Source organism: Leguminivora glycinivorella, chromosome 23, assembly GCF_023078275.1.
Source record: "Leguminivora glycinivorella isolate SPB_JAAS2020 chromosome 23, LegGlyc_1.1, whole genome shotgun sequence".
NCBI classification, from domain to species: domain Eukaryota; kingdom Metazoa; phylum Arthropoda; class Insecta; order Lepidoptera; family Tortricidae; genus Leguminivora; species Leguminivora glycinivorella.
The window spans coordinates 4,290,485-4,317,387 of NC_062993.1; the positions used below are offsets into that span (position 1 = coordinate 4,290,485).

General features: G+C 41.3%; 1 protein-coding gene across 1 annotated transcript; it reads left to right on the top strand.

Annotated features, from left to right (window-relative positions):
- Positions 1–2,020: 2,020 nt before the first annotated feature.
- LOC125238186 (lactase-phlorizin hydrolase-like) lies at positions 2,021–26,685 on the top strand. The gene is made up of 12 exons (XM_048145459.1): positions 2,021–2,069; positions 5,269–5,387; positions 5,622–6,292; positions 7,947–8,252; positions 8,507–8,751; positions 9,177–9,334; positions 14,104–14,128; positions 23,765–23,883; positions 24,219–24,889; positions 25,066–25,371; positions 25,719–25,957; positions 26,487–26,685. Exons 1-12 carry the CDS (start codon positions 2,047–2,049, stop codon positions 26,644–26,646), a joined length of 3,042 nt encoding a protein of 1,013 aa, XP_048001416.1. The 5' UTR covers positions 2,021–2,046; the 3' UTR covers positions 26,647–26,685.
- Positions 26,686–26,903: the final 218 nt, after the last annotated feature.

The window sequence follows — 26,903 nt, forward strand, 5'->3', positions numbered from 1 at the left end:
CCTGTATTCCCAAACGGGGTAGGCAGAGTACACGAGACTGCTTAGCTTACAATGCCACTCTTGACAAATAAAAGGATTGAAATAAAACGCTGTTACAACACAATGAGAAGGCACACTGACATTTTATCCCGTCAGGGGGCCGATTTTTGAGTTTCACTGTCACTAAAATACGGGTTGAAAACGGTGAATTGCCTATTATTTTCAGTGACAATTTTGTGAATTCGAACGCCGTGAGACTCAAAAATCGGCCCCCAGGCGGCGCCTGTGCAAGTGCCTTAGGCATGTCACTGTCATTCAAATGTGTGTGAGAGAAAAAAATATCATCTCGCTCTCACGTATGTAATTCTTTATCTGTGCCATCTGTGCAATGGACTAATGAGGTGGCGCCATCTGTCGTAAACTTTGAGTGTGCCTCCTCATTGCTAGATATTCACATACCTTTGCCGCGTTTGCTCCATAGTTAGTAAGTAGTATAGGGAACTTGACTGTTCTTGAAATAATAGTACATTACGATACAAGTGCGAAAAAAAGAAAAATATTTTTCAGTACAAGTGGTGTTTTTTTTACGCACTAGTGCGAGAAGTGGTTCATTATATGCCAGGTCGAAACTTCGGATGGCCATCTGTACCTACTGAAAAACGTCGTACGATACTCGTGCGAAAAGGAAATTCCTAATTCGTGTCGATTTAAAACACTCCCTTCGGTCGTGTTTTAATTTATCGCCACTCGTTTCGAACTTCCTTTTTTACGCACTTGTATCGTAATGTACTATTATACCTTGCACGAAATAAAGCATCGGATAATTATAAGAAAAACATGGACAGAAGTAATTTTTAAATCCAATTTCTATTTAATAAGTCAGGTAGAAATATATAAAGTAACTGAATTGACCGTGACGTCACTCAATTCGTTTTCATATTAATTCCATATAGCAATTCGTTCAATTTCGTTTTGACAGTTCTTAAAAAGAAGCTGATTTGACTAGGAGGCAAGTAGCCTATTGAACGTACGTATTGAACAAGCGTTTGTTCAATACGTAAATAAATACTATAATATCTGGGCGACCGAGCTTCGCTCGGTTCTGTTTCGTATCCTTGACATGTGTCGCCATCTAGTTCAAAAATGAATAGTATCGAGCGAAAGAATTCTCAGCCTTAACAACACAACTACTCCACACGAGATGGCGCGCGATTCGCCACAAAAACTCAGTGTATTTTTCTATTCATTTTAGCCTTGACCTGTGTCGCCATCTAGTGTTTGCAATAAATAGTACTTACATCGACCGAAAGAATTCTGTCTTAACAGTACAACTACTGCACACGAGATGGCGCGCGAAGAAAAACACATGAAAACTCGAAAAGTCGCGTTTTCCGGGACCTAAGGATAAGTTAGACCGATTTTTCACCCCCAAAAACCCCCACATAACAAATTTCAGCGAAATCGTTAGAGCGGTTAATTTCCGAGATCGTCAGTATAAATAAATATATAAATAAATAAATAAATAAATATACAAGAATTGCTCGTTTAAAGATATAAGATATAACGGCAACACAATGAACCACACACCATTCACATACCATTGCCGCGTGGCAATGGTATGTGAATTGCTGGCAATTGTGTTGCCCATGTAACAACACCGTTATATATAGTATGAATTTTCTGAGATGAATGTTTGGATTGTGCCGTAATCTGTTAAACAAAAGTCTTTGTTTCTATTATTCACAGCGGCTAGCTCTCGTTTCCACAGCACGTGCTAAAGTCTCAGTGTAGTTAAAAAGCAACTATCATGATAACAATAAGTCAAGTTGCCTATTGTTAACCCGTCACCGCGTTCCGGCATTCCACGTGGTAACGGGTTAAGAAATTAGGGTTCTCATTTGCCCAATGGGATAGTCGACTACGGAACCCTAAAGATTATCTACATAAGTGCATTAGCTTTGAATCTTATTCTTATTTGTTATATATATAAGATGCTGAATTGAAAGGATTTGAGATATATAAGATGAATTATTATCTCAGTTTCAGTCGGTTGTTTGTATTTCAGTGATGAAGTTATCTGTACTGTTCAGGTAAGTTCTATCTTCTATTATACTGCCGCTTACCACCAGGCTGGCCGTATGTTTGTTTGCTACCGTCTGATACAAATAAAAATTATGTACCTACAGTCAAGTTTAATTAAGACGCTACAGGAGCGAAAATACTAAAATGGAAAGGAGGCGTTTCAATTTGGGAATTTTAGTTCAATATGCTAGTGTTATTAAAAACATTTATCTGAAAAAAAATGTACGTTCAGAACAAATCAGTTAAAATCTTTAAAATCGAGGTTCCGCTCTCGACTAACCTCCTTCAAAACTTAAATTGAGAATCTGAATAACAATGAAATTATCTGTGTCGGACCGTTTAGTTTTTTTGGCTAATTGTTACCAATTTTGAATACCACACCTTTTTTGCGCCATAATCAATAAAACCGTTTTTGGAAACTTTTGATGGGCTCTAGCGTCTTTAAAAATAAGAATATCAAAAAAATCAAAACAGTCCGACACATAAAAATAATAATAATCTGTGTTAAAAAAATCAGTGCTCTATCTTCAAACCCAGGGAGGAAATAGTCGAGAGCGTTTGTATGGAGAATTGACCCCTCCTGTATCGTCTTAAGGGTAAATATTAGGGCTTCCTGCCCCGCACAGCTAAACTGTGGAATGAATTGTCGCCTGCGATGTTTCCGGACCGATACGACCTTCAAGAAAAGAGCGTATACCCATCTTAAAGGCCGGCAACGCACCTTCACTTCACACTTCTGGTGTTTCGGGTGTCCATGGGCGGCAGTGATCGCTTACCATCAGGCGACCTGTCTGCTCCTTTGCCTCCTATCCCATTTTTTTCGCAAAAAAACAACATTTTTGACACAAGCTTTTATCGCCGACTTTTTTATTTTATTTTTATAAATGGGCTTACTCTCACAGACTAGCCAAAGGCAAAGACGTGGCCTACGATGGAGTGAGCTCGCCCAGAAGATGCCTGTTCACTCTTGATTTGAAGGTTGCCGGGATTGTACTTTTCTTTCAGTCATCTACTGAACATTCCGAGACGTTCCTAAAAAATTGTCTGTGGCCAATAGTAAGCCCATTTATAATAAAAAAAAAACCTTACTCGATGATGATACGACATTTGATTAATGATTACAGAGTACCTATGAGTCCTATGTGGTGACGGGTTAAGAATTTCACCACCCCCTTTCTTCCCGTAGGTGTCGTAGAAGGCGACTATGGGATACGGGTTAAATTGTGGCGTAGGCGAGAGGCTGGCAACCTGTCACTGCAATGTCACAGTTTCGTTTTCTTTCAACCCCTTATTTGCCAAGAGTGGCACTGAAGCTTTAGTAGTTTCATGTGTTCTGCCTACCCCTTTATGGGATACAGGCGTGATTGTATGTATGTATGTATGTACCTATGGCCACCTTTCTGCTCCATCATCATATGAGCTCCATGATACCATAATATTACATTGTCAAGTGATTTACATAGGTGTGCAAAATTTCATCTTGAATTTATGACATATCGTGGAAGGCCCCACCCAGGTACTACCGCCCTAGGGCGGTAAAATAGCTCATTACGTATCAGTATGCACGCATGTAATAACACCGTTTACGAGCGAGTGTGATGAAATAGTACATTACGATACAAGTGCGTAAAAAAGGAAGTTCGAAACGAGTGGCGATAAATTAAAACACGACCGAAGGGGTGTTTTAAATCGACACGAGTTACGAATTTCCTTTTCGCACGAGTATCGTACGACGTTTTTCAGTACAGATGAGCGTCCGAAGTTTCGACCTGGCATATAATGAACCACTTCCCGCACTAGTGCGTAAAAAAAACACCATCTGTACTGAAAAATATGTTGGTGACCGTATACCACCCGCTAACATAATTATGGATTAAGTACATAAGTAATCGCTGATAAGGATTACCTATATCTTTGTTTTGTAATCTTTCGTAATCTGAACCTCATTTATGTTATGTACCTATATAAACATTATCAGCGACGTTTAGACAAGTTGTACCTAGATAGATAATAGTTTTTTCAGTACAGATGGTGTTTTTTTTACGCACTAGTGCGAGAAGTGGTTCATTATATGGCAGGTCGAAACTTCGGAGGTCCATCTGTACTGAAAAACGTCGTTCGATACACGTGCGAAAAGGGAATTCGTAACTCGTGTCGATTTAAAATGAACTATTTTTTTACAAGGGTTGTTTTCGTGATAATATTGATATCCGAACAAGCAAATGTGAAATGATTCTAATATGGAACCGTAGTAGCCATATATGTAGTATTTTTGAAAGTGGAATTTTAAATGTTGCGGATGTTGCAATAATTAAGGTATGAAGGTTAAACAAATGTTGCCATTGCCTTCAAGTGAAACACAATTTAACCACACAAACACGAAAAAATATTACTTAACTGTATTAACGTACGCAGCCGGCTTACATTTTTACTTTGCATGCAGATTAAAAGATGATTCAGATTAGGACGGGACGGGACGTGGACGGGTCATTCGACGCTTTGTTTTCTAAATATCTTAGTGTACGTCAGCACGAGCGGCTATTATTGTGGTTATTATTAATTATACACCTTTCTCATCGGTTTTTGGAGCATCGAGTAAGCCTTTACCATTTCCTTTTAACAAAATATACGTATAGGTATTTGATCTATATTAACTACCAGTATGTCCTAGTGGTTAGTGATAATTACACTACACTGCCTGATAAGCCAACGGTCCAGGGGTTGAATCCCGGTACATTTATTTGTGTGATGTACCTACTGAAGACGAATATTTGTTCTTGAGTAATGACTCTTGGATATTTTATATATATTTAAGTATTCGTATGTTATGTTATATGGTGGGGCTTGGTCAATATGTTTTTATTTTATTTTTATAAATGGGCTTACTCTTGGCCACAAACTAGCCAAAGGCAAAGACGTGGCCAACGATGGAGTGAGCTCGCCCAGAAGATGCCTGTTCACCCTAGATTTGAAGGTTGCCGGATTATATGAGCCCGGAAATGTAGCCGCCGGCAAAGAATTCCACTCCTTGGCATTGCACATAAGAAAAGAAGTAGCAAAGTGTGATACCTAAGTAATTCTTCTTCAGAACGTAGCGACTATTAATGCCCTGTCTGTCGCGTCCCGTAGATCTACCACGGAGTATGTTTGTGGATTCGTTGGACAGCACAATAAGTACTTATTATATTTATTTATTTATAATGACAGTGCGCTGCTGATAGCAGCTGCCAGCGCCGTGCCGGGGGAGCAGCGCCGGTTTCCAGATGACTTCATCTTCGGCACAGCCACCGCTTCCTACCAGATAGAGGGGGCTTGGAATGAAGACGGTAAGCCAAGTTTAGGCTCATGATGCAAGAAAACATATTTATGTGTAAGACAGCCGCCCAATGTCCCACTTTGTCGCTTGCTATAAAGACGCTTTGACAGTCGCATAAAAATACCAGCAAATCTCCTCATGGAAAACGATAAAGTGGACCGTTTGTCCTTCCACGGACATACACATGTGGGTAGAATCAGGACATAATTACCATTTTCTATTAATCATGTGTTCCATTTTGCAGGCAAAAGCGAAAACATTTGGGACTACAACACCCATCGAGACCCGTCCAGCATTGTCGACCACAGCAATGGCGACGTAGCCGCCGATTCCTACCACAACTACAAACGAGACGTCGAAATGATGAGAGAGCTCGGCCTTGACTGCTACCGGTTCTCCCTCTCCTGGCCGCGACTCCTGCCTTCAGGCTTCCCTAATCAAATAAACCAGCCTGGCGTAGACTTCTATAACAACTACATCGATGAAATGCTGAAATACAACATCCAACCTATTATAACTTTATACCATTGGGACTTACCTCAAAGTCTTCAAGATTTAGGCGGCTTCACAAACCCTTTATTCGCAGAATGGTTTGAAGACTACGCAAGAGTAGCTTATAGCCTTTTCGGAGACAGAGTTAAGTTCTGGATCACTTTTAACGAGCCTATGCAGATCTGCTATCAAGGGTATGGATCTGTGACTAAGATGCCGGAACTGAACGCGACTGGTATAGGAGAGTACCTGTGTGCGAAGCATTTGGTGATGGGTCACGCGAGGGCGTACCATGCGTATAATAATGAGTTTAAACCGGTACAAGGTGGACAGTGTGGGTTTACTATTAATTTGCAATGGTACATGCCAGATACTGATTCGGAGGAAGATGCTCATGCAGTGGATTTGATTAACCAATCTAATGTAAGAATATTAATAAAAATATAGTTACCTATTTTGTAACTAGTCTTGCGATATTATTAAATTAAAACGGGACTTAATCGCGTAAAACTTACGTTTTATATTTAACCCGACGTTTCGGACATGACATTACGTCCGTGGTCACGGGTAGACTGGCTGGGAGTTGTATCAACATCTTCTAGCTGTACGAGTTTTTCGAACTACCCGCACTTGATTGTCATCAGTCACTTTTACGCTAGGGTTGCCACTCTGCCTACATACAACACTCACGACATCCGATGGTATGGGACGGGAAGTTTCTCACGTTTACACTTGCTAATCACTGGATTCCACGAAGATGAAATCCCTTGCCCTTCATTTTGATTGAAATTACGATGTTTCCTGATTTCAATCGCTTCACGTACTTTCCTGCTATAGTAAAGACGTTCAGTTGAAAGGACTTTGGGATTATGCAGTTCAATCCAGTGGTTCGGTCCTGACTCTAGCAAATGCTCGGCAACCGCAGACTTATTTATTTGTCGTTTTTTGACCGCCGCGATATGTTCTTTGACCCTTTCCGCTATGGTGCGTTTGGTTTCTCCAATATAAGAACTACCACAGCTACAGTCAATCTTATAAACTCCTGGCGTCTGATATGGAATAACATCCTTTGCTGACCTTAGTTGCCCCGCCACCCTCGACAACGGCATCTACACAGTCTGTATCGAATACTTCTTTAGTATGGTACCAACCTTGTCTGTCACTCCCTTGACATAGGGCATAAATGCCGGTCGTCTTGCAACATTTGGATGCTTCTTCGCAGGCTTTCGTCTCGGTTGCCGACAATCCACCCTGTACCCATTCTTCCTAAGAACCTCCTGAATGTGTGACATCTCACTCTCTAAAAATTCAGGGTCACAAAGGTCATGTGCTCTGTTCTTTAGGGAATTAACGACGGACAGTGCGGGTAAATATTAAAATAAATAAATATTATAGGACATTCTTACACAGATTGACTGAGGCCCACGGTAAGCTCAAGAAGGCTTGTGTTATGGGTACTCAGACAACGATATATATAATATATAAATACTTATATACATAGAAAACATCCATGACTCAGGAACAAATATCTATGCTCATCACACAAATAAATGCCCTTACCGGGATTCGAACCCGGGACCGGGGTAGTTCGAAAAACTCGTACAGCTAGAAGATGTTGATACAACTCCCAGCCAGTCTACCCGTGACCACGGACGTAATGTCGTGTCCGAAACGTCGGGTTAAATATAAAACGTAAGTTTTACGCGATTAAGTCCCGTTTTAATTTAATAATATGAGTGAAGATCGTGTTAGTTTAAATCAATATATAGTCTTGCGATGCTTTTAATAACGCACATAGAATTTTTGAAACTTTTATGATGCTAGACTAGGCCAGACCAGAATTATTAAGTGGGAAGAGCCCTGTCTATAAAGGATGGCCCTTTCCAATCCTGATCAGGACTAGGGCAATTATAAGCATTTCTCTTTGCCAATTTGTGTTTAATACAAATCAAGAACGTTTCCTAAACTTTTATGAGTATAAGTACTTAGTATTCTTAACGAAATCAACACACTTATATAATATGTTAATAATTAAGGTACGTACATAAGTGTAGGTACTTTACATTTTTCTTTTCAGTGGGCGCTTTACACCGATCCCATCTATCTACCCGAAGGCGGTTTCCCCAAAGAATTATCAGAAATAGTCGCCAACAAAAGTGCTGAGCAAGGTTACCCCCGTTCCCGATTGCCTTCCTTCACTGAAGAAGAAAGGGTTTACGTCCAAGGCACTTATGATTTCTTGGGCCTGAACCATTATTCTGGGAACATCGTGTCGGCGACCAAGTACAAGGAGCCGCAAGCGGTGCCGTCGATATTTGATGACATAGATGTTGGATGGACCGTTGATGAGACGTGGCTTAGGGGTCAAGCGGTGTGGAACTATGTAAGTATATTTGAGATTGCCCAGAAAGCTTTTCGAAGTCAAACGGCATTTTCAACGAGTTGGCTAAACGCCTAATAGACGCGTCGGGTGACCGGAAGGCTGGGGCATATCTTGCCCAGCGCATCGGCATTGCCGTTTGAGCGCGTCAATGCTGCCAGTGCGAGCCTTCTGGGTACACTAAAGGCCGGCACCGACTACTACGTCGGTGGCAAACAAGCAGAAATATTCCACCTGAACTCTCAATTCCCTTGCAGCTCGTCCCCAACAGCTTGTACAACTGCCTGACCCTCCTCCGCCAGCGGTACAATGACCCCGACATCTACGTCACAGAGAGCGGCTGGTCGAACGCGCCAGACGCTGATGTCATTGACCAGGACCGAGTCACGTATTACGCCACCATCATGGAACAAATGCTGAATGCTATAGATGATGGGGTGAAGCTGAAGGGATACATGGCTTGGAGTTTGATGGATAATTTTGAGTGGATAAAAGGATATACGTAAGTTTTCTTCAATTTGTCTCCTTCTTATCTCTGTTTTTATTCTACTGGTCGAACGGGCCCGACGCCGACCACATCAACCAGGACAGAGTCACGTACTACTCAACCGTTATGGAACAGATGCTGGATGCTATAGACGACGGGGTGAAGCCGAAGGGATACATGCGTAGATGAAGGGATATACCTACGTAAGGCTCTTCCTTTATTTCTTTATTTTACTCTACGTCTGTGGTAAAACAGCCTACGAGCTGCTAATGGTAAAAAAATCACAGCAACCTAGTTAATTTATCTACACTGGCAACTTCAGAGTACAATAGGGTAGTTCCCATCCGGGAAGCTTCCAACAGCAAAGAATTTGTTCAGTGACACCCTTGAAATTAGCCTATGTCCCTTTACCTATTTTTAAGGAGTATTTCTGCCCACAGCGAGCGTTTCGGGCTATACGCGGTAGACTTCGCCGCCCCGGAGCGGCCGCGCACGCCGCGCCTGTCCGCGTTCTTCTACAAAGAGGTGTTGCGCGCGCGCACCGCCATCGCCGCCGACTACCGTCCGCAAGACTTCACCATGAGCATCGACGACGGACATTGATGGGCCAATTTTTATTTTGTTGTCGATTTTACTTTTTTGAGATAGAAATAATCCCATTCACATTATTGTTTTACTTTCCTCTGAGTTACGAAAGACGAGTTGGAATGTTAAGTAAAACAGACAACAAAGTCAAAATGTGTCATGATAGAACAAATAAATTTCTAAGAAAAAAATTGAAAATAAAATTAAAGTACCTACTGACAAGCTTGAGCTATTTCTTGGTTTTATTTAATACACACCCTCATAGAAAAAAATCTCTTTCAATCAAATCCTGCTTTGTCTTAAGCTAGCTGGTAGAATTTGGTTCACTATTATCTGGCAGAATTTTTTTAGGCATATATTTGATTCGTATAATAGTTCTTAGCAGAAGTCACGTTTGGCAGAAACACCTTACACAGAATATGCTTTGGCATAAATCTGGTGCGCACGGTGCTGCCATTGGTCGTTTCAAATAATGGCGCGCCTTCACGCGTAGCCGTAAGGATGGGACATGTCTTTTATAGACAATAGTACCGAAAAGAGTACTTGGGAACTAGGTACCGTATGCTACAGTTGTCTAGCTGATGTTTTATTTTTTTGAATGTAAGTATTAAGACTTAAATAAAAGTAAGTTGGTACTTAACCCCTCGTATGCGGCCTGTCAATTACATCATTGAAAAAAAGACCTTGACATTTAAAACAGTAGATTAAATTTTCAACGCACAGTCAATATTAGGTATAAGTATATATGTAAGATTTTCTGTCGGAGTTTACAGTTCCGTATACAGTTTACAGGAACAGAGGTACAAAGGCGAACTTATCCCTAATATCCCTATAAGGGACCTCTTCCCGCTAACCGTAGAATGTTTAAATGACTTTGCTCAGATAGTTAAGCCCGACTTTCTATCTAATTGCCATATTAATAGTGCATTGTGCAACGTGGAGGGGAAGTAAATATTGCAAACGAGAGTAGTTAAATCACGATGGCTTGGAGCATTTACTTACAGCTATTTTCATCTATGAAGCGGCCCTGATAGGAACTACAGCAGGCGCCCACCGTCTTTAGCCCCATCGAATGATCGAAGATATAAGGCCAAACACCCCATTAAAATTCTCTTGGTGCTCCTTTAAAATTCCGCCTGCCATTATTCAGCTTTAGCTACTACTGCGGTAGCTAGTCAACGTACTCAGATCCATCTCATCCATCGTAAGTACCTACTCGGACACGGACGCTGACATTTATAATGCTACTAGAGGATTATTCGATGGTTACTGGTTAAGGAGCATCCGTAAGTAAAGATGAGAATGAGGACCATTGATATGTCGGATCATGTGGAGAATAAGGTGTTGATGTTCCAGAAAAAGTAAAAGTTTTGTACCATAAAACTTTTGGAATTCAAGTAACGCGCAATAAGTACTACACTTCCTTTTACGTTGCTAACTAATATAAAATAAATAAATATTATAGGACATTCTTACACAAATTGAGTGAGGCCCACGGTAAGCTCAAGAAGCCTTGTATTGTGGGTACTCAGACAACGATATATATAATATATAAATACTTATATACGTAGAAAACATCCATGACTCAGGAACAAATATCTGTGCTCATCACACAAATAAATGCCCTTACCGGTATTCGAACCCGGGATCACGGCGCGGCGTAGCAGGCAGGGTCACTACCCTACCTTACTACTATATACCGAGCTACTTATTAATATACCGAGACCGTGATAGATATAGAATAGAATAGAATAGAATAGCTTTATTTGCATAGAATAAGTATTACATGATTTATGTCTACAGATGTTATTTTGACAATTTGTTGCTTATTCTGCTATATGTATTTAAAAATACTAGCATGCAAAATTTTACAAAATACTTAATAACTATTTTTAATTAATTAACAATTTTGCTCCTGCATGTTTTCTTTGAGAAAATCATCGTGGCAATAATAATTTTTATCTAATAAATAACCAACAAGAACTTTTTTAAACTTATTTACATGTAACTCTTTCATGCTTTTCGGTAACTTGTTATACAATTTAATGCACATTGCAAAACACTGTCTGTGATATAATGAAGTTCTTGGAATACTGTCATGCACGAGGCGGCCTTCATTTCTCGTACCCCTCGGAAACACGGATTGAGCCGTCGTGAAAAGGTCCATATGATTTTTGACGAACATGCATGACTCTAAAATATATAAAGACGGAAGTGTAAGGATCTTTAGAGATTTGAACATTTCTCTACACGATTTAAATGGGCGTGAATTACAAATTGCTCGAATACATTTTTTTTGTGCAATAAATGCTCTATCCAAACTTGAACAGGCCCCCCAAAGTATAAGGCCGTACCTTAAATTGGAAGAGACATACCCGTGATAAGCAGCTAATGAGGCTTGTAAGCCAGATGTGCGTCTCAGTCTCCTCAAAACATAGACAAATCTGTTTGCTTTTGAGCACACATGTTCAATTTGTTCACTCCAGTCCAAATATTTATCTAGTTTTAAACCTAAGAACGATACACTATCCATTTCAGCTACGGTTTTATTTTTATAGTGTATATTTAGTTCTTGACTTTTGCCAAGTTTTGTGTTAAATTGTACATAGTTAGTTTTGTCAATATTTACTTGTAAATTATGTTTACCTAGCCATTCAATTACTACATTCAACATTTCATTTATTTTTTCCTCGTGCTTTTTGAAACTCTCATATTTATTTGATGTAACAACAACTGAAATATCATCAGCAAATAAAATAGATTTATATTTAATTGCATCACATATGTCGTTTACATAGATAATAAACATTAAAACATATATGTGCGTTCACTGTTATAAGTTTTTTTCTAGGCCACGCCCCTTAGCAGTGAATGCGTTGATAAACGCCAGTGTACTCAAACATCAAATTAAGCGATCCTTACCTGCATAGATACATGAGATGAGACTTTTCTCTTGAACATTTCTAGGAATTTACGGAAATATTAAGAACATTCAGAAACTTGTTGGTATAGGTATTGTTATTGTTACGCGTGACATTAAATATCAAGTAGCACTGATAAATCCGCAATGATCTGAATGTATCTGATATCATAGCTGAGTACTTATTGAATACTTGAAAGATATGAGTTTGAATGGTAATCTTATCATCACAGTTCTTGTAACCATAAGGTAATCTTATTTTTAGGACTCTTAGGCGACTTTCGTATATAAGCCGTTACATAACATAATATAACATACTGTGGAATGAATTGTCGCCTGCGGTATTTCCGGACCGATGCGACCTTCAAATCTTCAAGAAAAGAGCGTACACCCATCTTAAAGGCCGGCAACGCACCTCCAACACCTCTGGTGTTTCGGGTGTCCATGGGCAGCGGTGATCGCTTACCATCAGGCGACCTGTCTGCTCGTTTGCCTCCTATCCCATAAAAAAAAATATATATATATGTTTATACGTGTTAGCAAAATATTGTTCTGTAAACATCTCAATATTTCATGATAAGCCTGATACAATCATTGCATCTTTGAAATGTAGGCATTATTCAATATCTATAAGCCTTACAATGTCAGAAGGAAGGTTATGATTATCGCTTTATTGATATAATATCTGGGCGACCGAGCTTCGCTCGGTTCTATTTTAATATATCACGTCTTTAGATAAAAAAAAACTCTTATAAATACAAAAACAAAAAAAAAGACAAAAAACAAAAACTTAATTTCTGACCGGGATTCGAAACCCTGACACCTACGATCTATCTGCGTACATTAGACCGACCTCGTGCGACTGAGCTAAGCGGAATCGATGCGCGCGCGGCGAAATTAAGGACCATATTTTACATTTACAAATGCCAAAGAAAAACTCATGAAAACTCGAAAATTCGCGTTTTCCGGGATCTAAGGCTACGCTAGATCGATTTTTCACCCCCGAAAACCCCCACAAAACAAATTTCAGCGAAATCGTTAGAGCGGTTTCCAAGATCGTCGGTATATATAAATAAATAAATAAATAAATAAATAAATATACAAGAATTGCTCGTTTAATAGTATAAGATAAGGTCATTTGTATGGAATTTGGTATGATATGTTACACATTTTAATGTTAAGTAGAAAAGGGGTTGGTAAAATTATTATCCCGTCAGGCCGTCACCACACTATACACAGAGGAACTAGACATTTTCTCCTCGGTGGTGTAAGTGAACCTTAGAATCTGAAACAGCTTAAAGATGACTCACACTATAACGGGCCGTGCCCGGGACGAGGCCACCGGTTCGGTCGCGTCGGGCCCGGACTAACCTGAGTCTTCCTAAGAGGCAGGGTCAATAGTATTAGGTCAAATATGACATTCACTTCAATATCTAAGGGCCACTTGCACCAATGACAATGGAGGGTAATTCCATTTTATATGTAATTTGATAGTTGACAGCCCACTTACCTTGAGTTAAGTGGGCCTAAAAATATTTATTTATTTTGGAACTATCTTCTGCTCGCGGCTTCGCTCGCGTTAGAAAGAGACAAAAAGTAGCCTATGTCACTCTCCATCCCTTCAAGTATCTCCACTTAAAAAATCACGACAATTCGTCGCTCCGTTTTGCCGTGAAAGACGGACAAACAAACAGACACACACACTTTCCCATTTATAATATTAGTATGGATAACCCTGATTGCAATGAAAAGACAAGATAAATACCTACACAGATATAGATTAGACGATTGAGAAGACTGCGATACGAATATATAAGAAAAGGTATCATTTGATTTTGATCTAAATATTGTTTGGGTTGCAGCTATGCAGCTTCTCGTCCTTTTAAGGTAAATAGTTTACTTAAAATAAAATTATAATAATAGAATAACATGCCCTTAGCACATCTCGGACACTGGCGATCAAATATATGAAAGAGGCGCGTTCCTAGCACACATTCTAAGCTCGTGTAGGTGAACGCGTACTATGCTTGTATGAGTGAAATATGACAGGTCAATTGGTCGCGTTTTTGACAGGCGGTAACTGCGAGGTTACCGAGAGGGGGTGGGCGGCGCTTTCGGCGGGGAGCGGAAGTGGCCATATTGTACGATAGTACTCTTTATTATACTGTACCCTTAGTGCGTTTTCACATTATCCGATCTGATATCGGATGTCGGACCGATATCCCATACATTACAGGCGCCATCTTGGATTTTTTCTACTGAAATCCTTCCGACATCTGATATCGGATCGGATAATGTGGAAACGGTCTTAGGCTTCCGACACACCCTGTAGCTTGCATAACTGGCATGCCAGCCGCGTACAAAATTAATGGCATAGAAGTATTCTTAAAATATCTTAGACGACGCCATTTGGGGGCCTATTTTGTGGGCTGAGTCACCATCCACCGGAATTCTATTTTAGTCGACGGTCAACCAAATCTTGGCACTAAAAAATGGCGCGAATTTTTTTAGTGCCAAGAACAAATTTTCTATGTGAATTCAACCTTCGCCCCTACACGTTACATTGAAATATTTCGTCACTACTTTTAATAAATTAATAGTTTAAAAAACACTATAAAACACGCTTTTATAAATGCACGTAAAAGCCAAAAATAAATTATGGATCGTTCAAGTTGTCTCTATTTGTGAGCTGAAGTTTAAAAACTATGTGCTTTTAATTATAATATTTGATTGTAAAAGCGTGGGGCGCTGGAACAGGAAAGACTTTTTGTATAACTTGCTGATAAATCAAATTATGCTATGTTACGGGAAGGAGGTTACACAGATTGACGCGCTAACTGGAGTTGCAGCATCACTAGTAGGTTCTACATTAAACAGTCAAATCAATTAAAAGTCAGTGTTCAAAGTAGGTACCAGTTTGTCGAACTCAGACAAAATATGCGCTAGTAGCGAGGAGAGTCGACAGTCACCGACACTTAGAACGCCGCTTTTTTCCGGTAATCAAAGTACAAATGGGGAAAGTGTCTACAGTGACAGGATGCAGAGTTCTTGTTCGTGGACAAGATATCTTTGGTTCTCTTTGGTAACCCTTAGGCGGCATATGTAAACGTTATGTTCTTATGCAACTTCATTCGCCAGGAAGTTCGGATTAGTATTTGTTTACAAGAAAGTCTTTCCTGTTCCAGCGCCCCACGCTTTTACAATCAAATATTATAATTAAAAGCACATAGTTTTTAAACTTCAGCTCACAAATAGAGACAACTTGAACGATCCATAATTTATTTTTGGCTTTTACGTGCATTTATAAAAGCGTGTTTTATAGTGTTTTTTAAACTATTAATTTATTTTATACTTTTTAGTCATTAATAATGAAATACTTTTAACATTTATACATAAATTTATTTCAAGTAGGCGGATTTTACATGCCATTTGTGGCTTAACGTGTACTTATTGCTAATTGCTACTTAATAATAACTAGCGGCTACCTTCTTATTACGGTATTATCATAAAAATGTTTATACCTAGTAAGTTATCCGTAAAAGATAGACAATATAGACATGTGCCATCGCGGACTTTTTGAAGACATAAGAGAGACATACTTTCGCCATACATTGTTTTGAAGCTCTCAGCTAGTGGGATTTTGTTTGACTCGATTAGAAAATATTGTCACATTTAAACTAATTCAAACAAAATTTAAGTATTTCTTTTTTGCCGAGCCCCCCTTTATTTGCTCTTAAGGGTCACAGGAAAACCATTACCCAACTTATTTTAAATACAACGTTGATCTTTCTTTTATGCGGAGGCTTCGCCCCCCGAGCCCCCTTTGTTTGCTCTGAAAGGTCACAAGAAAACCCTAACCCAACTTATTTTAAATACTACGTTAATCTTTCTTTTATGCGGGGGGCTTCGCCCCCCGAGCCCCCCTTTTCGTTACTCTTAAGGGTAACAGGAAAACCCTAACCCAACTTATTTTAAATACAACGTTTATCTTTCATTTATGCGGGGGGCTTCGCCCCCCGAGCCCCCCTTTGTTTGCTCTTAAAGGTCACAAGAAAACGCTAACCCAACTTATCTTAAATACTACGTTGATATTTCTTTCATGAGGGGGGCTTCGCCCCCCGAGCCCCCCTTTGTTTGCTCTTAAAGGTCACAAGAAAACGCTAACCCAACTTATCTTAAATACTACGTTGATCTTTCTTTCATACGGGGGACTTCGCCCCCCGAGCCCCCCTTTGTTTGCTCTGAAAGGTCACAAGAAAACCCTAAAACAACTTATTTTAAATACAACGTTGATCTTTCTTTCATGCGGGGGGCTTCGCCCCCCGAGCCCCCCTTTGTTTGCTCTTAAAGGTCACAAGAAAACGCTAACCCAACTTATTTTAAATACAACGTTGATCTTTCTTTTAAGCGGGGGCTTCGCCCCGAGCCCCCTTTGTTTGCTCTTAAAGGTCACAAGAAAACGCTAACCCAACTTATTTTAAAAACTACGTTAATCTTTCTTTAATGCGGGGGCTTCGCCCCCCGAGCCCCCCTTTTCGTTACTCTTAAGGGTAACAAGAAAACCCTAACCCAACTTATTTTAAATACAACGTTTATCTTTCTTTTATGCGGGGGGCTTCGCCCCCCGAGCCCCCCTTTTCTTTACCCTTAAGGATCACAAGAAAACCTTAACCCAACTTATTCTAAATACTACGTTGTTCTTTCTTTCATGCGGGGGCTTCGCCCCCGAGCCCCCTTTGTTTACTCTGAAAGGTCACAAGAAAACGCTAACCCAACTTATTTTAAATACAACGTTGATCTTTCTTTCATGCGGGGGGCTTCGCCCCCCGAGCCCCCCTTTGTTTACTCTTAAAGGTCACAAGAAAACGCTAACCCAACTTATCTTAAATACTACGTTGATCTTTCTTTCATGCGGGGGACTTCACCCCAGAACCCCCCTTTGTTTGCTCTTAAAGGTCACAAGAAAACGCTAACCCAACTTATCTTAAATACTACGTTGATCTTTCTTTCATGCGGGGGCTTCGCCCCCCGAGCCCCCCTTTGTTTGCTCTTAAAGGTCACAAGAAAACGCTAACCCAACTTATCTTAAATACTACGTTGATCTTTCTTTCATGCGGGGGACTTCACCCCAGAACCCCCTTTGTTTGCTCTTAAAGGTCACAAGAAAACGCTAACCCAACTTATCTTAAATACTACGTTGATCTTTCTTTCATGCGGGGGGCTTGGCCCCCCGAGCCCCCCTTTGTTTGCTCTGAAAGGTCACAAGAAAACCCTGAACCAACTTATTTTAAATACAACGTTGATCTTTCTTTCATGCGGGGGGCTTCGCCCCCCGAGCCCCCCTTTGTTTGCTCTTAAAGGTCACAAGAAAACGCTAACCCAACTTATTTTAAATACTACGTTAATCTTTCTTTTATGCGGGGGGCTTCGCCCCCGAGCCCCCCCCTTTTCGTTACTCTTAAGGGTAACAGGAAAACCCTAACCCAACTTATTTTAAATACAACGTTTATCTTTCTTTTATGCGGGGGCTTCGCCCCCGAGCCCCCTTTTCTTTACCCTTAAGGATCACAAGAAAACCTTAACCCAACTTATTCTAAATACTACGTTGTTCTTTCTTTCATGCGGGGGGCTTCGCCCCCCGAGCCCCCCTTTGTTTACTCTGAAAGGTCACAAGAAAACGCTAACCCAACTTATTTTAAATACAACGTTGATCTTTCTTTCATGCGGGGGCTTCGCCCCCGAGCCCCCCTTTGTTTGCTCTTAAAGGTCACAAGAAAACGCTAACCCAACTTATCTTAAATACTACGTTGATCTTTCTTTCATGCGGGGGACTTCACCCCAGAACCCCCCTTTGTTTGCTCTTAAAGGTCACAAGAAAACGCTAACCCAACTTATCTTAAATACTACGTTGATCTTTCTTTCATGCGGGGGGCTTCGCCCCCCGAGCCCCCCTTTGTTTGCTCTTAAAGGTCACAAGAAAACGCTAACCCAACTTATCTTAAATACTACGTTGATCTTTCTTTCATGCGGGGGACTTCACCCCAGAACCCCCTTTGTTTGCTCTTAAAGGTCACAAGAAAACGCTAACCCAACTTATCTTAAATACTACGTTGATCTTTCTTTCATGCGGGGGCTTGGCCCCCGAGCCCCCTTTGTTTGCTCTGAAAGGTCACAAGAAAACCCTGAACCAACTTATTTTAAATACAACGTTGATCTTTCTTTCATGCGGGGGCTTCGCCCCCGAGCCCCCTTTGTTTGCTCTTAAAGGTCACAAGAAAACGCTAACCCAACTTATTTTAAATACTACGTTAATCTTTCTTTTATGCGGGGGCTTCGCCCCCGAGCCCCCTTTTCGTTACTCTTAAGGGTAACAGGAAAACCCTAACCCAACTTATTTTAAATACAACGTTTATCTTTCTTTTATGCGGGGGCTTCGCCCCCGAGCCCCTTTGTTTGCTCTTAAAGGTCACAAGAAAACGCTAACCCAACTTATTCTAAATACTACGTTGATCTTTCTTTCATGCGGGGGGCTTGGCCCCCCGAGCCCCCCTTTGTTTGCTCTGAAAGGTCACAAGAAAACCCTAAACCAACTTATTTTAAATACAACGTTGATCTTTCTTTTAAGCGGGGGCTTCGACCCCCGAGCCCCCCTTTGTTTGCTCTTAAAGGTCACAAGAAAACGCTAACCCAACTTATTTTAAAAACTACGTTAATCTTTCTTTAATGCGGGGGGCTTCGCCCCCCGAGCCCCCTTTTCGTTACTCTTAAGGGTAACAAGAAAACCCTAACCCAACTTATTTTAAATACAACGTTTATCTTTCTTTTATGCGGGGGGCTTCGCCCCCGAGCCCCCTTTTCTTTACCCTTAAGGATCACAAGAAAACCTTAACCCAACTTATTCTATATACTACGTTGTTCTTTCTTTCATGCGGGGGCTTCGCCCCCGAGCCCCCTTTGTTTGCTCTGAAAGGTCACAAGAAAACGTTAACCCAACTTATTTTAAATACTTCGTTTATCTTTCTTTTATGCCCGGCTTCGCCCCCCGAGCCCCCCTTTGTTTGCTCTTAAAGGTCACAAGAAAACGCTAACCCAACTTATCTTAAATACTACGTTGATCTTTCTTTCATGCGGGGGGCTTGGCCCCCCGAGCCCCCCTTTGTTTGCTCTGAAAGGTCACAAGAAAACCCTGAACCAACTTATTTTAAATACAACGTTTATCTTTCTTTTATGCCCGGCTTCGCCCCCGAGCCCCCCTTTGTTTGCTCTTAAAGGTCACAAGAAAACGCTAACCCAACTTATCTTAAATACTACGTTGATCTTTCTTTCATGCGGGGGACTTCGCCCCCCGAGCCCCCCTTTGTTTGCTCTTAAAGGTCACAAGAAAACGCTAACCCAACTTATTCTAAATACTACGTTGTTCTTTCTTTCATGCGGGGGGCTTCGCCCCCCGAGCCCCCTTTCTTTACTCTTAAGGATCACAAGAAAACCTTAACCCAACCTATTCTAAATACTACGTTGTTCTTTCTTTCATGCGGGGGCTTCGCCCCCGAGCCCCCTTTGTTTGCTCTGAAAGGTCACAAGAAAACGCTAACCCAACTTATTTTAAATACTACGTTAATCTTTCTTTTATGCGGGGGGCTTCGCCCCCCGAGCCCCTCTTTTCGTTACTCTTAAGGGTAACAGGAAAACCCCAACCCAACTTATTTTAAATACAACGTTTATCTTTCTTTTATTCGGGGGCTTCGCCCCCGAGCCCCCCTTTGTTTGCTCTTAGAGGTCACAAGAAAACGCTAACCCAACTTATTCTAAATACTACGTTGTTCTTTCTTTCATGCGGGGGGCTTCGCCCCCCGAGCCCACCTTTTCGTTACTCTTAAGGGTAACAGGAAAACCCTAACCCAACTTATTTTAAATACAACGTTTATCTTTCTTTTATGCCCGGCTTCGCCCCCCGAGCCCCCCTTTGTTTGCTCTTAAAGGTCACAAGAAAACGCTAACCCAACTAATCTTAAATACTACGTTGATCTTTCTTTCATGCGGGGGGCTTCGCCCCCCGAGCCCCCCTTTGTTTGCTCTTAAAGGTCACAAGAAAACGCTAACCCAACTTATCTTAAATACTACGTTGATCTTTCTTTCATGCGGGGACTTCGCCCCCGAGCCCCCTTTGTTTGCTCTTAAAGGTCACAAGAAAACGCTAACCCAACTTATTCTAAATACTACGTTGTTCTTTCTTTCATGCGGGGGGCTTCGCCCCCCGAGCCCACCTTTTCGTTACTCTTAAGGGTAACAGGAAAACCCTAACCCAACTTATTTTAAATACAACGTTTATCTTTCTTTTATGCGGGGGGCTTCGCCCCCCGAGCCCCCCTTTGTTTGCTCTTAAAGGTCACAAGAAAACGCTAACCCAACTTATTCTAAATACTACGTTGATCTTTCTTTCATGCGGGGGCTTGGCCCCCGAGCCCCCTTTGTTTGCTCTGAAAGGTCACAAGAAAACCCTAAACCAACTTATTTTAAATACAACGTTGATCTTTCTTTTAAGCGGGGGCTTCGACCCCGAGCCCCCCTTTGTTTGCTCTTAAAGGTCACAAGAAAACGCTAACCCAACTTATTTTAAAAACTACGTTAATCTTTCTTTAATGCGGGGGCTTCGCCCCCGAGCCCCCTTTTCGTTACTCTTAAGGGTAACAAGAAAACCCTAACCCAACTTATTTTAAATACAACGTTTATCTTTCTTTTATGCGGGGGCTTCGCCCCCGAGCCCCCTTTTCTTTACCCTTAAGGATCACAAGAAAACCTTAACCCAACTTATTCTATATACTACGTTGTTCTTTCTTTCATGCGGGGGCTTCGCCCCCGAGCCCCCTTTGTTTGCTCTGAAAGGTCACAAGAAAACGTTAACCCAACTTATTTTAAATACTTCGTTTATCTTTCTTTTATGCCCGGCTTCGCCCCCCGAGCCCCCCTTTGTTTGCTCTTAAAGGTCACAAGAAAACGCTAACCCAACTTATCTTAAATACTACGTTGATCTTTCTTTCATGCGGGGGACTTCACCCCAGAACCCCCCTTTGTTTGCTCTTAAAGGTCACAAGAAAACGCTAACCCAACTTATCTTAAATACTACGTTGATCTTTCTTTCATGCGGGGGCTTGGCCCCCGAGCCCCCCTTTGTTTGCTCTGAAAGGTCACAAGAAAACCCTGAACCAACTTATTTTAAATACAACGTTGATCTTTCTTTCATGCGGGGGGCTTCGCCCCCCGAGCCCCCTTTGTTTGCTCTAAAAGGTCACAAGAAAACGCTAACCCAACTTATTTTAAATACTACGTTAATCTTTCTTTTATGCGGGGGCTTCGCCCCCCGAGCCCCCCTTTTCGTTACTCTTAAGGGTAACAGGAAAACCCTAACCCAACTTATTTTAAATACAACGTTTATCTTTCTTTTATGCCCGGCTTCGCCCCCCGAGCCCCCCTTTGTTTGCTCTTAAAGGTCACAAGAAAACGCTAACCCAACTTATCTTAAATACTACGTTGATCTTTCTTTCATGCGGGGGACTTCCCCCCCCGACCCCCCTTTGTTTGCTCTTAAAGGTCACAAGAAAACACTAACCCAACTTATTCTAAATACTACGTTGATCTTTCTTTCATGCGGGGGGCTTCGCCCCCGAGCCCCCCCCTTTTCTTTACTCTTAAGGATCACAAGAAAACCTTAATCCAACCTATTCTAAATACTACGTTGTTCTTTCTTTCATGCGGGGGCTTCGCCCCCGAGCCCCCCTTTGTTTGCTCTGAAAGGTCACAAGAAAACGCTAACCCAACTTATTTTAAAAACTACGTTAATCTTTCTTTAATGCGGGGGGCTTCGCCCCCCGAGCCCCCCTTTGTTTGCTCTTAAAGGTCACAAGAAAACGCTAACCCAACTTATCTTAAATACTACGTTGATCTTTCTTTCATACGGGGGCTTCGCCCCCGAGCCCCCTTGTTTGCTCTTAAAGGTCACAAGAAAACGCTAACCCAACTTATCTTAAATACTACGTTGATCTTTCTTTCATACGGGGGACTTCGCCCCCCGAGCCCCCCTTTGTTTGCTCTTAAAGGTCACAAGAAAACGCTAACCCAACTTATTTTAAAAACTACGTTAATCTTTCTTTAATGCGGGGGGCTTAGCCCCCCGAGCCCCCCTTTGTTTGCTCTTAAAGGTCACAAGAAAACACTAACCCAACTTATCTTAAATACTACGTTGATCTTTCTTTCATGCGGGGGGCTTCGCCCCCCGAGCCCCCCTTTGTTTGCTCTTAAAGGTCACAAGAAAACGCTAACCCAACTTATTCTAAATACTACGTTGATCTTTCTTTCAAGCGGGGGGCTTCGCCCCCCGAGCCCCCCTTTTCTTTACTCTTAAGGATCACAAGAAAACCTTAACCCAACTTATTTAAAATACAACGTTGATCTTTCTTTCATGCTTCCCCCCTCCCCCCCCCTTTTTTCTGTTCATATCTTCCGGCACCATCATCAGGCCTTGAAACCTAATCGTAGTCATAGTTCATTACAAGGCTTTTCTAAGAAGCCCAAAAACAGCTATGATACGATGTTCCATCATGTAGTTCCAGTTCATATCTTCCGGCTCCATCATCAGACCCTGAAACCTAATTGTAGTCAAAGTTCATTACAAGACTTTCCTAAGAAGCCCAAAAACAGCTATGATACGATGTTCCATCATGTAGTTCCAGTTCATATCTTCCGGCTCCATCATCAGACCTTGAAACCTAATCGTAGTCAAAGTTCATTACAAGACTTTTCTAAGAAACCCAAAAACAGCTATGATACGATGTTCCATCATGTAGTTCCAGTTCATATCTTTCGGCTTCATCATCAGACCTTGAAACCTAATTGTAGTCAAAGTTCATTACAAGACTTTTCTAAGAAACCCAAAAACGGCTATGATACGATGTTCCATCATGTAGTTCCAGTTCATATCTTCCGACTCCATCATCAGATCAGCTCAACAGTACCATATTATTGTATTGTCATCGGAACTACATATAGCTGCCAATTTTCATTACGCTACGACTCCTGGAAGATGGTTAAATTAGCCTCCGCAGATTCCATTACATACATAGTTACATACACGACGACCTAATAAAAGCGTGTTAAAAAAACTTGTATCTTCGTCTGTCAATGAAAAGAAAATTGTAGTAAGTATGTATGGAATGCATATAGATTTACTGCGTTTTAACTTTGAGGAGCAGCGTGAGATACGAGGTTTTTTCATAATGACGTTTTTAGGGTTCCGTACCTCAAAGAGGAAAACCGGAACCCTTATAGGATCACTCGTGTATCTGTCTGTCCCTCTGTCACAGCCGATTTCTCCGAAAGTACTGGACCGATTTACTTGTTTTTAAGTGTTATGGCTCGTCGAAGATTCCGCCAACGTCAAGATTTAGGAAGGCACGTCCTACATTTTTCTGCCGTCTTTGTTAGTAACAAGATTTGGTTACCGTCTAATATTTATAAATTATATTGCAGTTTAGCAATGCTTGGCAGCAATGCCGCGTCCGTCAAGCAGGAAAAGAGGTTTCCTGATGACTTCCTCTTTGGTTGTGCCACCGCCTCATACCAGATAGAGGGCGCTTGGGATGAAGATGGTAAGATGGCTGTCAGTTCTCTCTCTTGAACTTGGCAATCTTGGCAACAAGCCTCGCTACTTACTTTTGGATGTGTTTTGCTATTACTTAGCTATTACACCAATGATATTATCTTTATTTGGATTTGATCAAATCAAATCCCTTACCAACACACCACTTACACATTTGTCAGAGAAGCATCTGCCAGTGGATTCGTTCGTCATTCAACGTGACCACGGCTGCTCTGCCAAGAGTAATTCGACGAAGAAGAAATTTTATTTTTGGCCGCCACGCCGCAAAGTAAAAAGCGACCTTCCTAACGCCAGAGATGAATTCAAAGTTTCAATGTGTTTTAGGCAAAGGCGAGAACATATGGGACCACATGACTCACAACAAGCCGCATGTGATCGCTGACCAAAGCAATGGTGACATCGCAGACGACTCGTACCACAACTACAAACGCGACGTGGAGATGATGAGGGAACTAGACTTAGACGCCTACAGATTCTCACTCTCCTGGTCCAGAATCCTACCCAGCGGCTTCTCCAACCAAATAAACCAGGCTGGAGTCGACTTCTACAACAACTTCATCGATGAAATGCTCAAATACAACATAAAACCAATGGTAACTTTATACCATTGGGATTTACCTCAAAAACTTCAAGAATTAGGAGGATTTACTAACCCCCTCTTTACTGAATGGTTTGAAGATTACGCTAGAGTAGTATATTCCAAATTTGGCGATCGAGTTCAGCATTGGATAACGTTTAATGAGCCTAGAGAAATCTGCTTTGAGGGTTACGGTGCAACGACTAAGGCTCCTCAACTAAATGCCACGGGGATTGGCGAGTACTTGTGCGCGAAGCACCTGCTGGTGGCTCACGCAAAGGCGTACCATGCGTATAACAATGAATTCAAGGCCAGCCAGGGTGGGAAGTGCGGTATCACGATCAGCACTAACTATTTTGCTCCATTGACGGATTCTGAAGAGGATAAGGCGGCTGCTGAACTCTTTGCGCAAGGACAGGTAAGTTGTTAACGTTATTTATCCAGTCCAAACTCAAACAGGATCTTTGCTCTCATCATACTGTAGAGATTCAATTGTTTTCCCTAGATAATCATTAGATAAAATGCCATTGACAACTACCACTATTGTAATCTGTGTTCTGAAAAGAGAGAGCTTCATTACTCCTTGATTTTCAGTGGGGCATATACGCCGAGCCAATTTTCTCTGAGCAAGGTGGATTCCCCAAAGAATTGACTGAACGCGTGGCTGCTAAAAGCAAGGAACAAGGCTATCCCAGGTCTCGCCTCCCGGAGTTCACTGAAGAAGAGAAAGCCCTTGTGAAAGGCTCTTCAGACTTCTACGGTATTAATCATTATACAAGTCAGCTTGTGTCCGCTAGTGATTATAAAGGAGAATACCCTGTGCCTGGGATGTTGGATGACTTGGATGCCGGCACATTTGTACCGGATGAGTGGCCTAAATCAGCGTCAACCTGGTTAAATGTAAGTCTATCTACCTATCTGTACTTCAGAGATTGCTTGTTGGAAGAGAAAAGCTAAAAAACACTGAACTGTACCTTCTTATTCTAAAGGTTAGTAGCATCAACCACAATTAACAGACACATCCACGTGACAACTTTTTCCATTATTTTCTGTTTAATGCTACTTCCAACCAATCAAAAGGGTCGAGTCCAGGTTATCCCGCCATTCTACCGGTTTGACTCGTGGGGCTCCCACTTTCTGGTTATTTTGGCCCACAAGTCGTCCGGCATTCGGCAGACATGACCAGCCCAGTCCCACTTTAAGAACAGCTTCTCTAGAAAAAGATCTAACCAAGAGCATTTTTGCAGCAAGCGCCACGCAGCTTATACAACGCCTTAAGCGATCTGCACAAGCGATACAACAGCCCAGACATATACGTGACAGAGAATGGTTGGTCGTCAACCGGCGGTCTGTTAGACGACGATCGCGTCCGGTACTACAGAGCTGCGCTGAATGATGTGCTGGAAGCGCTGGAAGACGGCGTCCAGCTTAAAGGATACATGGCCTGGAGCTTGATGGACAATTTTGAGTGGATGGAGGGGTACAGGTAAGTAAACTACGAACTAAACCAATACTAGTATAAGGAATTAAGGAACACTTGTATCTCAATAATTATGATCCATAGCCCTATACACCCGAGCTGATACGATATCGTGAGGATTGTTTTGTTAACGTTTTAGTAAAACGTCCCACTTGGATGGACAAAGTCCGACGTTTTACTATTTAAAGTTAAATAAAGTCGAGATTTGCTTGTATCTTTATATGAATAAAATGACAAAGCGCCTTTATTAGCAATGGACGAAGAGGCAAATTTCTGTAGTTAATACCCAAAGTGTGAAAAGTGCTTTCTAATTATTTGTTTTATGGGAATAGGTATAAGTAGCTCAAATCCAGACACCGCTACGAGTTTTTAGTACGTTGTTCTTGTTGCGCATAATATTGGAGAAATTATGAATGAAATCATTGTAAATTCGCCATGCGCATTACATTCATAGTGTTGATACATCAATTACATCATTGTATTTCAAAATGAACATCAGGTTCTTTGGTTTATTAAATCACAATTTTTTCAACAGAGGACGCTTCGGCCTATACGAGGTGGACTTCTCTTCTCCCGAGCGCACGCGAACGGCTCGCAAGTCAGCGCTGGTGTACAAACACATCGTCGCTAACAGACTGATCGACCCCGACTACGAACCGGATAATCTCATCATCAGCATAGATGAAGGACATTGACAACTTGGCGGCTAAGGAATATTAGATGCATTTATTAGATAAATTTGTTTTATTTTATTCCCTATCTTGAAGCTTGAAATAATACACGCCCAACTTAAATATCAGTAAAAAAAGGACTAAAGTTAACATTTTCTATGAGAAGATAATATTTACGCTGACAAGCTGTGGCAGAGCAGAAGTCAATAGTCAGAACTAAATCACAAATATCACAATAGAAGCATTATAACTGCTCTTTTAATCATGATTATCACTAATCT